Source organism: Tachypleus tridentatus, chromosome 1, assembly GCF_004210375.1.
Source record: "Tachypleus tridentatus isolate NWPU-2018 chromosome 1, ASM421037v1, whole genome shotgun sequence".
In the NCBI taxonomy this organism is placed as follows: domain Eukaryota; kingdom Metazoa; phylum Arthropoda; class Merostomata; order Xiphosura; family Limulidae; genus Tachypleus; species Tachypleus tridentatus.
In genome coordinates this window covers 26,445,795-26,461,290 of record NC_134825.1, presented here as the reverse complement: position 1 = coordinate 26,461,290, position 15,496 = coordinate 26,445,795, and the positions used below count along the sequence as shown (strand labels likewise).

General features: G+C 34.1%; 1 protein-coding gene across 4 annotated transcripts in view; it reads right to left on the bottom strand.

The window, feature by feature from the left end:
- LOC143244744 (myosin light chain kinase, smooth muscle-like) overlaps window positions 1-15,496 on the bottom strand; it is a 34,153-nt gene that overhangs the window by 16,448 nt on the left and 2,209 nt on the right. For 3 of the 4 annotated variants that reach the window (XM_076489975.1, XM_076489964.1, XM_076489983.1), the window contains 7 exons: window positions 9,788-9,840; window positions 9,385-9,475; window positions 4,160-4,366; window positions 3,232-3,433; window positions 1,977-2,176; window positions 1,400-1,552; window positions 844-889 (listed from right to left, as the gene is read on the bottom strand). In XM_076489975.1, the coding sequence (XP_076346090.1) occupies window positions 844-889; window positions 1,400-1,552; window positions 1,977-2,176; window positions 3,232-3,433; window positions 4,160-4,366; window positions 9,385-9,475; window positions 9,788-9,824 (936 nt within the window). In that variant the 5' untranslated portion in view covers window positions 9,825-9,840. The remainder of the gene's footprint in view (window positions 1-843; window positions 890-1,399; window positions 1,553-1,976; window positions 2,177-3,231; window positions 3,434-4,159; window positions 4,367-9,384; window positions 9,476-9,787; window positions 9,841-15,496) is intronic. The other variant, XM_076489993.1, reaches the window with a different exon arrangement.

Below are 15,496 nucleotides of genomic sequence, written 5' to 3'. Positions count from 1 at the left end.
CTGCGATGAACTAATCATCCCATTGATCTAAATATTCACAGATAAAACATCTGCTCCACTGTTTTTAATAAAACCATCCTCACATTGAACCTTAGTAGCATCTACTGTATTTGTAAAACGTATAAAATTTATCTAGTAACACCATTTGCTTATAGAACCTTAGTCTAACTGTCCACCTTAATACTTTGGTCGCATTGTTTGCTTAAAGAAACACTATTAGCTTTGTTAAAACATTGATAATACACCAAGTAAAACCATTTGCCTACAGAACCATCACCTTCAGTAACACTATTTGCCTATAGAACTATAGTAACCCTGTCCGTCTATAGTAACAAACTCTCTCGCATCGACCTATGACGTCTGGTACCAATTAGAAGATCTATCTATCACTCTTTGCATCACGCTTTCTGTTGAGTAACACTCAAACAATGGTGCAACGTTACATCTCCTAGCAACGAATTATCTGGCAGCAGACAACATCCGTCGTCAAGTATTATGGCAGCCTAGTAATCGCTCTATGGTTCCAATTTGTAGTACTCTGACGTCATCATCTCTACCCCTTTTCTCCCCCTTAAGACAGCAAATTATTACTGGGTGTCTGAACAGTCTCAGATAACTACTAATTCTAATCAGTACCATCACCATATACATCCCTTCTCAGATCTTCCTCGAAGATGACAGAAGATTAACAACTGCAACCTTGGGTGTAAACCAATTAATAATTACTACGCAGTAATAACCAAACTAATATCTAATTAGTAATTTGACTTAGGTGATGTTATATAGAGCATTGCTACCCATGATAACCACATGTTCAAATTGATGAGGAATTAATGGACTTACTCTCAACCATGGATGATGTAGGCAGTTTGTGGCACTCATTCTTCCTCTGGAAAGAAAAACACGGTTCATTACTCCAAAAACAAATATTAAAAACCATTCATTTATTTATGATTCACAGATTTCCTTCAACTCTTGTTAATTTAGTATCTTCTGATATTTTCTTTTCAAAAAAAATATTTTGCAAATCTTTTATTGGCTTAAAAAAATCAACTTTCACATAAGGAAATTAGCTAGAAGCAAAAGATATACATGAAATAATCCATCCATAAAAGGATTAATACCAACAGATACATACTAAACTTCCTGAGCTTGCTTGTCAATGATGAATATACAAAAAATAAGTTATCGAAAAGTAGATTATAATGACTGAATTAACTGCATGAGCATAACTTTCATATGGGACGAGGAGAGACGTCCTGAGAACTTTGTTTTCACGAAAAGAATGAAAGATTGCCTGTCCCAGCTTCAGCCACTGGTTATTTGTCCGAAATTTTAACTGAATAAATTTTTAATACAGAAGACCAGTGAAATTTAAATATAGATCTACGTAACTCACGTTCTTTCCTTCACGAGAAGCTGACAGATGAAATCTTTAGCTTCATCTGTGATTTGTTCAAACGAATCGTCATTAAAATCAAACGCTGCCTTCGTAACATTTGCCATGGTTTCAAGAACACTGTCCCCTACGAAAGGAGAGAGTCCTGATAGGCTGTAAGAAGAAAAGTACGAGTTGCTATTGGTTTTCTTGTCTTTATTAGATATGCCAAAAACGCTTGTGTCGCAGAAGACTGGAAATTATTAGTGTAATCTGTTAAATGTTATGTTCAAAAGTGACCGTATTTTATATAAGAGTACATTATTACAATGGTCAAGATAAACTTGTTAATAAAAGCACAGTAAGACTCTTACCAATTTTTACTGTATAAACTCTAACAATTATGCTTCCTTCTGATGAGAGGTTGCCATTTCCAATACATCTTCATCAGAATTTTAATAGTTTCGTTTTAACAAACTACTGGTATGCGATATTAGCATTATTGGGCTCCTGAATAGAAGAACTTGTTTTCAAACATAGCATAAGAAGATACATATTTTTGTGTTGTTCACCTTAAAATACAAACAATTATACTTACAGTGTGTAGCAGATGACACCTACGCTCCACATATCCGTTCCATAACTAATATTATCAAAGTTCACCACTTCAGGAGAAACAAACTCCGGAGTTCCAAATAATATATGAACTTTTTTGAGTGGATCAAAGTTTATGGCAAGACCGAAATCTATCAGCTTTATCCTGTTTCCTGTTCTTGACAAGCACATCACATTCTCTGGCTAAAATAAAGTCTTTAAGTGTAGAGAAAAGTGTAACTATAATCAGTTTATACATTACATATACGATAACAGTGAAAAAGGAATTGGACATCCAAAAGCACTATCTACGGTATATATTGAATGTTTGTTTTAGCGTAAAGCTCTGTCCATTACAGAAATCCCAGTCCATTATCTTAGAGTTTGTAAACTTACCGCCGACCCATTGGATGCAAAGTTGCTGTTTCCTTTGTCCAAAACTACACAATGGGCCATCTACCTCATTCACTGAGGGGAATTAAATCTCAGATCTTATCTTTGTAAGGCCTTAAACCTGCCACTGGCAATTTTTTGAATCAAATAACTTCAGAATGTTTCAGGAAAAAAAGAAGAAATCTACGACTACCATTGGAAGAGCTATTTCATAAAACTAGAGTAACACCAATTATGCATAAGATAACAATGTTGTAAACGTTTTTATTTTATAAACTGCAATGAATTATTTTGTTAATAAGCACAAATACGACAAGCTATGTGTGCTATGCTCACCACGTGTGTCAATACCAATGTTTTAGCATTATAGTCCCTTAAATTTAATGCAGAGAGATAGGGTGCAGGTAGGTGAATTAAAAGGTTTAATAATATCAACTTGCATGTATTATAGGACAAGTAAAATATTAATTAAAAACAACAGATGATTCTTATATAAAACTTGTGAAGCATGTGATATGTAAAACAACTTTTAGTGGTGTTTCAAATACATGACAATGTTTCATTTCGCTTTAAATAGCTGTTCAACCCTCAAGTAACTTGTCTTAATTAATAGATTAAGAATGAAATTATTTTCATACTTGGATGAAAAATGTGCTATCAGTATTAAAATAAATTAGGGATCAAATTATTTTTACATCCAGGTGGAGAATGTTCTGAGAGTGCTAATGTAAGTGAGGGACCAACTTACTTTCATATCCAGATGAAGAATGTTCTGAGAGTGATAATGTAAGTGAGGGACCAACTTACTTTCATGTCCAGATGAAGAATGTTCTGAGAGTGCTAATACAGATGAAGGACCAACTTACTTTCATATCCAGATGAAGAATGTTCTGAGAGTGCATGTATTCGATGCCTTCACAAATCTGCTTCATGAAGATAATACACACTTTCTCCGTCAAAACAAAGTCGTCATCAATAACACGTTCAAATAGTTCTCCACCTTCAATTCTAAATGCGAAACACACACAAAATTCTTGTCCACGGTCTTTGAGAAGTTCTGTAATATAACTATCCTAGGTAGACAGTAAATGCAATGAAGTCTTTTCCACCATAAGAGCCAAACGTATCATAAACATAACGCCTATACTTGTATTACAGCGTTCATAGTGTCTTACTATAAAAGCTATAAACTAATCCCGTTATCACGAATTAGAATTATTACAGTTAACTCGCGATTTTTTAAAATCTTCACTGATAAAGTTTAGATATATCATATTTATACATATCCTCTGAACAGTATATTATATATTTAAAAAGTATAGCTTTTAATGTTTCGAGTAATACGTACCGTTATCTTTAATCTAATTTATATGCTCAAATTTCAACATCTGTCATAACATCTTTAGATTTTTAGTGTTAATTTTGCTTTTGTAAATACCAGTTACCAAAACACTGTAGGTCAGTATATTAGTACAATAAGCCTTTGAAATTTCCAAAAATACATTAAACATACAATTGCAAACTAACCTTTCTTCGGAAAATGTGTAGTTAAAAACATTTCGAGGCCTCTATAAATAGAGGCAGCTTTTACTGTTACGTAATTCTGCATGAAAAATTTTAATACAATCCATTAAATACGTTGCACAACGGTAAAAATATTTATAGAGCTGTTGTTAAAGTAACATATAATATAATAGTTAAAAGTACCTCTCACCTAACTTGCAACAACAAGGAAAAACGTTTGACTTGAACTAAAGATTGTACGTCTAACACATAAAAAGATTCTAAACTTACAGTTCCAAGATTAAACACATCTGTTTCTTTCCATCATCAAAAGCATCATAAAGTTGAAGAAGTCGAGGATGTTGTAAAACCCTCATAATCTCAACCTCCTTTTCTACGTTTTTCCTGTCAACATCTCGGTTGGTAGTTATAAACTTCGCCGCTAGGACACGACCCGACGCTTTCTCTTCGCATCTGTAAACGGTTCCGAACTTTCCTCTAGAAATGAATAATTAATACTATTTGAGGGCAATGCTTTTTGTTTCGTTTTTTACTTAAATAGAGAATAATATTAGATCTCTCGAATACAATAAAGAGATTTTAATTCATCTAATTTGTATACAAGTAAAATGCATCCAAAAAGAAAAGATCCAATCTCACTGAACAGCTGGTGTTGTAGCGAAATGTAGTCTAATGTGCGAATCTATGGCAACATATAACATACAGCACCACATCTAACAATTATTACTGAACCATCGTAATCTTTATACTCGTCAATAGTTTCTAATATAGGCATATTTGCAGTAATTAAACCCAAATAAAATGATTATCACAGAAATTACTTCGAGAAGTCAGTTTCGTTGCTAGACCTAATTATGTGTGTAAATCTAATAACATATACGACGTAAATACACAATTTATTTCATCATCTCTGTCGTTCACTATTTTCAGCACATTTCTCCGGGCCTATATGGAAGCCATGCATCTGATCGTTCAGATGTCCTTCAGTGGAAAAAAAAGTAAATTTACGGTCGTACAAGCTAATATCTGAGAAGATAGATCAACGTGATGTTGCTCTAAAGCAAACAAATTTTGATCTCTTACATATTTTTTTCCACAATTCCTATCATATATCGTGTTTTTTTCTCTATTAAGACGCTTAAAATATATCACTTCATCTTATCGCAGAAAATCAGTTTATATACTAACTAGTCCATCATTTGGCAGGCTCATTGAGGAAAGTAGCCCATTACATAACGTTCACATGAACCAGTATCCTTCTTATGAAACCAAAACAGATTAAAACTACAGTCGAGGACTTTAACTACTTTTGTCAGGGTTTTAATCTGAGAGTTACTCTATGAGGGCGAGCGTGATGTTGTTTTAACTGTCTAATTGTTAAATTCTGAAGGGTTATCGAGAAATAAATGCTTATAACAGATTTTTATGCAACTATCACATAACTGGAAATGCTAATAACGGCAGATTTGGCCAAGAAATAACAAGAGTAACATGTATTCTAGAACGTGACCGAGCTTCATGAGAAATAAATAGACTGAATAACGTTTGAAGGACAGTAAAAACAATTATTATAGGCACAAAAAGAATAACAAAAACAGCGTTCATACCTATGTAGACGAGGAACAATTGCCTGTACTAAATCAGTGAATAGTTGAATCTCTGCGAAACTAATTCTTGATGACGAGAAACCCACTTGAAATAAAAATGTATCTCAGAACGGCTGGTGTGGGTATTAACACTTTTACTGATAAGGAGAGAACAATAAAAAGCAAGTAGAATTAAAATAAGAGGTATGCTTAAATTTAAGAGGTAAACTCATCTCCGTCACACTAAACATGCTCGCTCTTTCAGTCGTGGGAACGTTATGATGTCACGATCAATCCCACTATTCGTTGATTAAAGAGTAGCCAAATATTTGGCGGTGGGTGATGATGATTAGCAGCCTTCCCTCTAGTCTTACACTGCTAAATTAGGGACGACTCGCACAGATAGCCCTCGAGTAGCTTTGTTCGAAATTCAAAAACCAAACCAAATACTAATATAACATTACAATGACACTTTATTATACATTAAATGTTCCTTTCATTTTACACGCCACAGTAATATTACTAGCAGAGTGATATATCTTCAGACGTAACGCTAGAAACTAGGTTACAATACCTGTGGTACGAAAAGCACAGATAGACACATTGTAGCCTTCTGCCTTAATTCCAAACAAACAAATCTTTATATATCCAGAATGGTCATGGATGTTGTTTCAGAACAGAAAGAACAGTATAGTCAATAATTCGTTATTGTTTTGAGTAGCATAATGAATGTTCTAATATTCGTAGGAAATAGTTTTCTTCTGCATAGGATTCCCTTTTCTTCGTTTAATGATCCCTCTTTCTACCTATTGTCACAGTACTTTCTACTGGACTCATGATATGGGAGTGTAATATTACTAAGTGTAACATAGTATCGTAGTGTATATATAATCATTGGAAAAGGTGGTTGAAAACATTGTTTAACAACTGTGAACTCTCAATCAAGTAGATGATTAAATATCTGTCAGCGCACTTGTACTGTAAACGTGTACGATTACAGCACATAACTACATTACCTTCTTGGATAAGAAAATAATCGTATTCGAAAAGTTACAATTATTTTATTCGTTCGTGAAGAAAGCTTCGATTATCATATATGCGAGTATGTTATATCACGCAGAATTGGGGCGAGGAGGGGTAAACACAGCTGTCTTTGAAGGATAACTGGTATATATCACGTATAGCAAATAACCCTCGGCTCAGATTAAAACGAGGCTACTTCTACTTCTCAAAGATTTTGAATAAATGATGTATGTTTTATTTTTTATATTGATATTTCGTTTTGAGCATAACACTCTTGAAAAACCGCATAGTTTTGTAGTAAAACAATAAAATAACCATTTTGTATCGCTTTATGCCATTCATCGAGGATATGTCTAGTGGCGTAACCTTATTACACCTTTCAGTTCTTTTCTTATTTTTACAATTTTTCTAATTTTGCGGCGGAAACAGCCTAGCCTTCTTGCCAAGTTTAACAAGGATTTTGAAGCCCACCGCACAGCTGAAAATGTCAACTGGATCTATGTTCAGAAGTAACCAAATATTAAACATTTTATAACTTTTCAAAAGGAAGAACACCACAACCTTGGCATAGAAAAAATTTAATGATTATATGATTGTTAAATGTTATGAAGAACGTAAACAAAAGTGAGTTTCGTTTAATGATTGTAATAACATGATTAAAAGGTGTGACGATACATCAGGAGATTATTTCGGAATTTTACGCTTCAAACAATAGGTAGGCTTTATTTGGCACAGTGAGTTACCACGGTGCTTACAACTACAAGATTTTAAAAACTGATGAGTCAAATACATGTATAAATAAATCGAGACGCCAGTTCTCAATTTTTGAGGTTGGATTTAAAATATATTGTCCATTCTCCCTCTGCGAGCCGTCATTGCAAATTACACTACCAGTAAGGAAAGCACATTGTGCTAATATAGTTAAAGGTGGGCAAATAACAATTTATTGATGTTTCGACAGAACACTGGATTGTCTTCTTCAGGGTATGACCAGTACTAAGCTTAATAGTAAAGTTACACGCCACATGGGATAACTTATGGCATAATTTGTACAAGCTCACTGCTTGTACCTTCTTGTATGAAGCATAATAAAACATACCCAGAATATACGTCAAAGAGGATAATACTGTGGATTAACTATAGATAAACGTTCAATTATCAACACATTTGGCTTCCGCCCACCAGAAAAATTATTCACAAGCCCATAAATGTTTGTTGTAAAAAACTACCAATCTAGTTAAAATGTGCATACAACGATTTACTTTACGTTCAGTAACTCATGTAAAGGGAAAATGAGGCCTTTAGCTTTAGCATATCTTAGCAACATATTTTCAAAGTTTGTGTTATGGTTGTATTTTGTCTGAATTATTTGAGTTTCTCATGAGTGTTATTATAAAAAACATATTAATTCTTGATGAGTGTCAAAGAATAAAGAGAGATCATATTCGCTATCACATTTATCTTCCAGTTTATCACCACTTCTCTTTCCAGTAGCACAAGTCTGTGGATTTATACTACTAAAAACCGGGTTTCAATACCTGTGGTGAGCACAGAGCAGATAATTCATTGTGTATATTGTGCTTAATTACAAATAAACCAAAAAACTATAATCACTGCAATAATCATACGTACATATTTTTAAGATCAAGATAAAAATTATCTTGCATAAACAATGAAAAGACACTATTTTCTGTCAAATATCAAGTTTTATATAAAAATTCAAATTTCCAAATATCACAAGATTGATTAAGAAGCCGTACTATCCAATGTAATTTAAAGTTACGAACTGTATTTAGTCATAAAAATAAAGAGGATATTCCAAATGTAGACTTTATCCCATGTTGAAAATGAAAACATTTAGTTTAGCATTAAATCAAAGTACGGAAACAAGACGTACCTTTCTTCAGTAGTCAGTGAAAATAACTCGGTAACTTAGAAATTTGCAAACTTGGCTTTTAACCAAACTTTCAGAAACTTACCACACTTCCAAGCCTGACGAGAGAGGGGTCAGGGGCCTAGGGAAATGTGGGATAAAGAACACTGTATTCTTATTTTCATAATATACTTAAGGAAAAACGCAGTACTGCGAGAAATCGCTTTGCCTCAAAAAATACCTTTTTATCCAAAAAATGTAAATTTTCAACACATTTGGCTTCCGCTCACCAGAAAACATTCATAAGCCCATGAATGTACCACGAATTTAGGAAGACTTCTAAAAGGAGCCTGGTAACATAACTGTCCCCAGGGCCCGACCTGCCTCTTGACTCCCCTGTATACTTCTTATTCTTTTGGATTATGCCTTATAAAGAAAAAAATCAGTCCACTTAGTGGCTGAATATAAATGTGATTTTTTTTGCCATTACAAATCTCAATAACGTCAGCTAATAGGCTAAAATTCGCAATACAACAGCAGACGTCAGACACAATTTCACTTGCTAATTTTCTAGTACGTACGTTCTCGTATCTTTAGTACTTGAAGCACAAACTCAGTTTTCACAAAACTGAACTAACAGATTAATGACTTGATAGTAACAGATAAATGGACAAAGTAATTCGATAAACCAGTGTAACAGACTTACAAGATTTATAACCAACTGCTTTAGCATAAATTGCATCCATGTGCCGCTGAAATACTCCACTAAAACCCAACAGTTGTTGTGAAAGCACCCTCTAAGCCAACTCTAAATGAAAAACATAGTATACAACAATCAAAAATAAATATTTTCAAGAGTTGTGTTTGCGTAGAAAAAGGAAAACCGTAAAAAGAAAAACAAAGAATATTATTGAACTACAAATTAAGGGATAATATAATCAAACCATGATTTCGGTATGTTGGCATACCTTGTGAAAAGTAGATATTTAAAAATTCAGATTAAAATACTTTACCTTCCTAGCTCCTCAAAGAGGTTATAATCTTCGTCTATATTCCGGTTTTGCTTTACTGTAACATTTCGTTCTTCAAAAACAGGCTCGAACTCTATAAAACAAAACAAAATCTCTCATGTTATCTCACATTATCGAACGTTGTTCACTAAAAAAATGTATTATTTCATCTACAAATAAGGTATAGATAGATACAGTTATAAATAATCCCAAAGTGTTTTAATGAATGAATTATAAAAAGGTATTTATTCCTTTATTTACAAGAAACGTGTTTTGAATAGTTAATAACGTAATGTATTAAGATAAATGTATGATTTTATATAAAACATACTGATCAAGGTTTTAGGAATTAATTTAAATATTTAAATTTAAAAACAAATATTACTTTATAAATAGAAAGTCATACCTTCATGTTCTGGTTCTGTTTCGTCAATGAAGATCATATTTAGCTGTCCTTTTCTGAAAGTCAAACATACATTTAAAATGTTTCATTCAAATGTGTCTATACACACATAAAGTGTTTTATAATTCGTGCAACAATTTTGGACTATTGCAAAAAGTGGGGTATTCCTGAGGATGTTTTGTAATGGAAAAATAGCTATCTCAGTAACACTCTGTGATTTATATTTCGCTACCATAGCGTTGTTCAATAATTTTAACATTTACGCTTCCAGTCTGAAAGAGGAATTCCACTGATCAAATTCATGTTAATCTACGAATTGTACCTCTATCAGGAAACTCTGCTTTGCCACTTTCGGTCATGCAGCAGAAGCTCACTGCGCTTTGTAAGTGTGAACGTTTACATTCTTAACATGTGTATTTCGGCTGTGAGTGTTGTAAAAGTGCAGGAATTCAGCCGTTTTGTACTTGAACAACTCTCTGATGACCAAACAGTGAGTTTAGCTCAGACATTTTTCCTTAAAATTATACAATATTTTCCCTTAGAATTAAAAGCATATTCACATTCCAAGTTTATTTTGTTTTACTGCAAAAAAAAAGAAAAAGTTATTTATTTTGAATTTCGCGCAAAGCTGCTCGAGGCTATCTGCGCTAGCCGTCCCTAATTTAGCAGTGTAAAACTAGAGGGAAGGCAGCTAGTCATCACCACCCACCTCCAACTCTTGGGCTACTCTTTTACCAACGAATAGTGGGATTGACCGTCACATTATAACGCTCCCACGGCTGAAAGGGCGAGTATGTTTGGTGCGACTGGGATTCGAACCCGCGACCCTCGGATTACGAGTCGAACTCATTAACACACTTGGCCACGCCGGGCCAAAAAGGAAAGGAAAAGGCTGAAGAAATCCATAAAAATCATTGCTTAAATCAACTTCAAAAGAGTAGTATAAAATTTTTATTGGATTATTTACAAGCATCGAAACTTTTACACATTTCCGAGCGGCCTGAGCAGTTTCTTACAAATGAAAGTTCCTAAAACTTTCTGTAATAACAATCAAACTCTGTATGCTGCTTTTACTGCTATAATTCATCCACAACTCCAAAATGTAGAGCGATATTTTTTTTTTGTCGGTAACAGGGTGTGAACCGTGGAACTTCAGAGCTACAGCTCTGCACAAAACAAAATATTACTATAACGAGCACAAAAATGTAGTTTAATTTCATATTTACATAAACTACAACTAACAGAAAATATCTTATGAAGTTTTATATTTTAGACATTATACACAGCACTTATGTTCAATAATAAAACGAAAACTAAAACTTTTAATTAACTGTATAAATTGTGGTTGTTTCTCAAACAACAACAACTAAAACTGCATGAATTATATAAATAACTAAACGTTTCCTAGTTTTCAATAGTAAGAAGCATTATGTATTGCATTCTTTACATAACTCAATGTTTTCTTGTTTTCCGTGCTAAAAACAATTAAGTGTTATATTGTATATACAGGGTGTTCGGAAAGTCACTGTGCAGTTTTGTCTGTTAATAAATATATAAGTGCACGGTGACTTTCCGAACATCCTGTATATAATGCAATGTCACACTGGTTTTTCACACCAGTATTGAGAAGCAGACATTCAGTAGTTTGTATAGTTTAAGGTACAACTGAATCATATCTGCGACTCAGTTGTAAAGGTCCGTATTCTCTGGTGCAGTTACAGACGTGCCTATACCGTATATGGACTACGGTCCTGAATTGAAGGTTCGGCTTCGCGCCAGTTGGCAGTCGACTTTGAGTGAGAAACATCATAATAAGCTCTTTCAGATCAAACATACTTTCGTTCTTTGGCCGTCTTGTTTCCTTAAAGATTGAAAGTTGTCCTGAATAGGCTTGAATTGGTCACAGTTTTTTTCAACTCATCGTCTTCTTTTACTTAGGACTAATCTACCAATGTGTGGCCTTTGTGACACTCAAGTCACAGTGGCCCACGTTTTACTGTCGTACTGTTGTTATGACTCTGAACGATTGATTGTTTGGCGTTTATTGGCGCAAAGCAACAAGCCCATCTGCGCCAACTCTGAACGACGGCACCATTTTAAAAACATATTTTTTAAATATTTAAGTACCCTGACATTAGATGGTGTCATGGTGTGATAGTGACACAGTCCAGTTTAAATGCTTTTTAAACATTTTACGAGCTGCTGGCTTTTTTAATACTATTTAAATCTTTTATTCGAAATAACTCGATTTATTTTTATATTTTATAACAATTTTACTTTTACGGGGTTTTACCGGTTGTTTAGCACAGATAGTCTAATAAATTCTAACAATGAAACCAAAAGATATAAAATATAAATGTGTTTACATTGTGGGTTTACTCTGTTCAGTGACGTTAATGTGAAAGTGAAAAAAACAGACATTCATAATCATTTAGAGTCGTCATAATCCTTTTCTCAGCCTCAGTAATGATATTGTAAGAAGAATGTCATTCACATATGTGAGAACATAGCAAATATACCATTTAAGAACTACATCGTAGCATTGATAAGGCTGGTATTATAACAATAAAACATAAATATAACACATAGCAATAATGTTATCCGAGAGTCGCGGGTTCGAATCCCCATCACACCAAACATGCTCGCCTTTTCAGCCGTGGGGGTGTTATAATGTTATGGTCAATCCCACTATTCGTTGGTAAAAGAGTAGCCCAAGAGTAGGAGGTGGGTGGTGATGACTAGCTGCCTTCCCTCTAGTCTTACACTGCTAAATTAGGGACGGCTAGCACAGATAGCCCTCGAGTAGCATTGTGCGAAATTCAGAAACAAACAAACAAACAAGACGTAACGTTTATGACTACGTTCCACACGTTTAGTTATGAGAGCTTTACAGAAGTGACCGTTAATCCCTTCATTCCGTTCAAAGAATTAAACAAAGCTCTTGAGTTGGTCGTCTTCTCTCTGGTCAGTATTTCAGAATTAAGGACTGCTATATCTGAATCTCAGATGTTTTTTTTTGTTTTTTTTTAATTTCGCACAAAGCTACTCGTGGGCTATCTGTGCTAGCCATCCCTAATTTAGCAGTGTAAGACTAGAGGGAAGGTAGCTAGTCATCACCACCCACCGTCAACTCTTGGGCTACTCTTTTACCAACGAATAGTGGGATTAACCGTAACATATATAACGCCCCCACGGCTGAAAGGGCGAACATATTTGGTGCGACGGGGATGCGAACCCGCGACCCTCAGATTACGAGTCGCACGCCTTAACACGCTTGACCATTCCGGGCCTCAGAGGTTTGTTTGACCATTTAAAAAGTTACGTATCAGTTCATTGCCATTCCAATTCCAATATACACGTATAAAATACGTACGTGCAATGTAAGATATCTTGATGATGGATTCAGCTAATAATAAGTAAGGTGTGTGTTTCTTGTATTTTTTCTCATAGCAAAGCCACATCGGGCTATCTGCTGAGCCCACCGAGGGCAATCGAACCTCTGATTTCAGCGTTGTAAATCCGCGGACTTATCGCTGTACTAGCGGCAGAAATAACTAAGGAAGAACAGATCAAAACTGATAACGAAACTGTGTAAAACACAGCTCGAAGTACCTCAACACTTACCATGAATATTCTCTAACAGTGTATCATCATATTCCGATCTTTAACAGTTACTTTAAGCTTGTTGTAATAAAAAAGTTGATATTTTAACGAACTGCATACAGCAAACCCAATACAATAACAAGAGATTTGTGTTTATACACAGAATTTAATGTTCTATCAAGATGACTGGATGGGTATTAGAACTTCAACGAAAATAAAGTACAGAACAACGTTTCGATTTTCTTAGGTCACCTTCATACCAGCTGATTGAGAATACATTTTTATTTTAAGTGGGATTCTCGTCACCAATAATTTAATGATTGTAAATGAATTTAGTAAACCGTGAATGTCTCAAGAAACAAAATTGTACAATCACGCAGGAGCTCGGTATTTGATGAATAGTGTATAAATATTGTTTAAACATGTTACTATTGTTTATGTGAAAATACATGTGCAATGTTTAAGATAAAGTTCTTCTGACTTAAAGAAATACATTTTCATGCTTCTATTTTGTTTTAACATGTTAAACTACCATAGATTATTAAATATTCGAAACTACAAATACACAAATAGAAGTCGTAGAAGTACTTATAAATACATATAACGTTATATTGAGTTCGTTAGAAGTAGATTACGATAGTTTTAGACAGGCTGTTTTTAGCCACGGTATAACTACTCATCTCTTGACCGACTTGAGATGTAGTTACAGCCGCGACCGTTGAGGAATCCCTTTTGTTTAATGGATGATAATATCCTTTTGCCAATCGCGCGAATAATCATTAGCTTCTAGTTTGATTGAATTAACCGGTAACTAAGCTTAAGAGCCTATAACGCAAGAATTAGGGGCTTTATTGACGCGTCAGACACAAAGCAGATAGCCCATTGTGCAGTCTTGTATTAAAAACAATAAAAACAAATAATCTGAATGTAGACTTAAATATCTGAAATATTTTGTATCATTGAACTTAAAATAATAGAAAAACTGGTAAAACATTTATTTATTCTATATAAATTAATCGCTTATTGTCTACGTTTTGCAAAATATTAATAAGAATGTGATACAAAAAACAAAAGATTTATACACATTGATGTATAAACCACGTGAATACAAACATCTTTTACAGAAATTTAAGTCACTCGATATCTGATGTCACTATGCAGTCGATATCTTCTCAAATAATAAAAAGTAATTAAGTTATATTCAGTGAGACGTGAGTGAAAATAATAATTGTTATCAGTTAATACAATTATGTGGTAATTAGCTCTCAGGCCGGCATGGCCAGATGGTTAAGGCGTTCGACTCCTAATATGAGGGTCGCGACTTCGAATCCCCGTCACACCAAACATGCTCGCCCTCTCAGCCGTGAGGCCATTATAATGTTACGGTCAATCCCATAAATTCGTTGGTAAAAGAGTAGCCCAAGAGTTGATGAGTAGTGATGACTAGCTGCATTCCCTCTAGTTTTACACTGGTAAATTAGGGAGGGCTAGCGCAGATAGCTCTCTTGTAGCTTTGTACGAAATTCAAAACAAACCAATACTTGATATGTCTTGCTTTGACTCATCATCAGAAGTCACAAACTTTTCAGAATTTCCCTGACCATCAAAGAAATACAATCCAGATCCATTATGGCTGCGCCCATACAATACCAGTTCGGGAAAAGGGATTAAAAGCTAAAACTCTATGATATACTTAATTCTACACGCATACATGTATATAACACATCGTCGTCGCTTTCGACAGTTGATGTATAGTATACTGTATTTTTTTTAAAGTACTATTTTCAATGTTTTGTATCTAGCACAAATATTAAGACATTTTAGGCTTAAACCAATGTGATCTTTGCCACCTAAACTATAAACAATAATAAACACAACAAAAGCCAATATCAAATATTTAGACATTTTACTCACAACGTGGCATTTTCTTCTGATTCTTCATACAAATTAAAGACATCAAAGTCTCCAATCATTTTAGGATATTATTAATTTTGTCTCGAGATTATTTTACAAATTAGAATAACTGAAACAGCAGTTTATTCATAATAATGAACATAATATTGTGCACAGCCAACAACCTTTTAAATTGAAATCTTTTTAGAAATGATA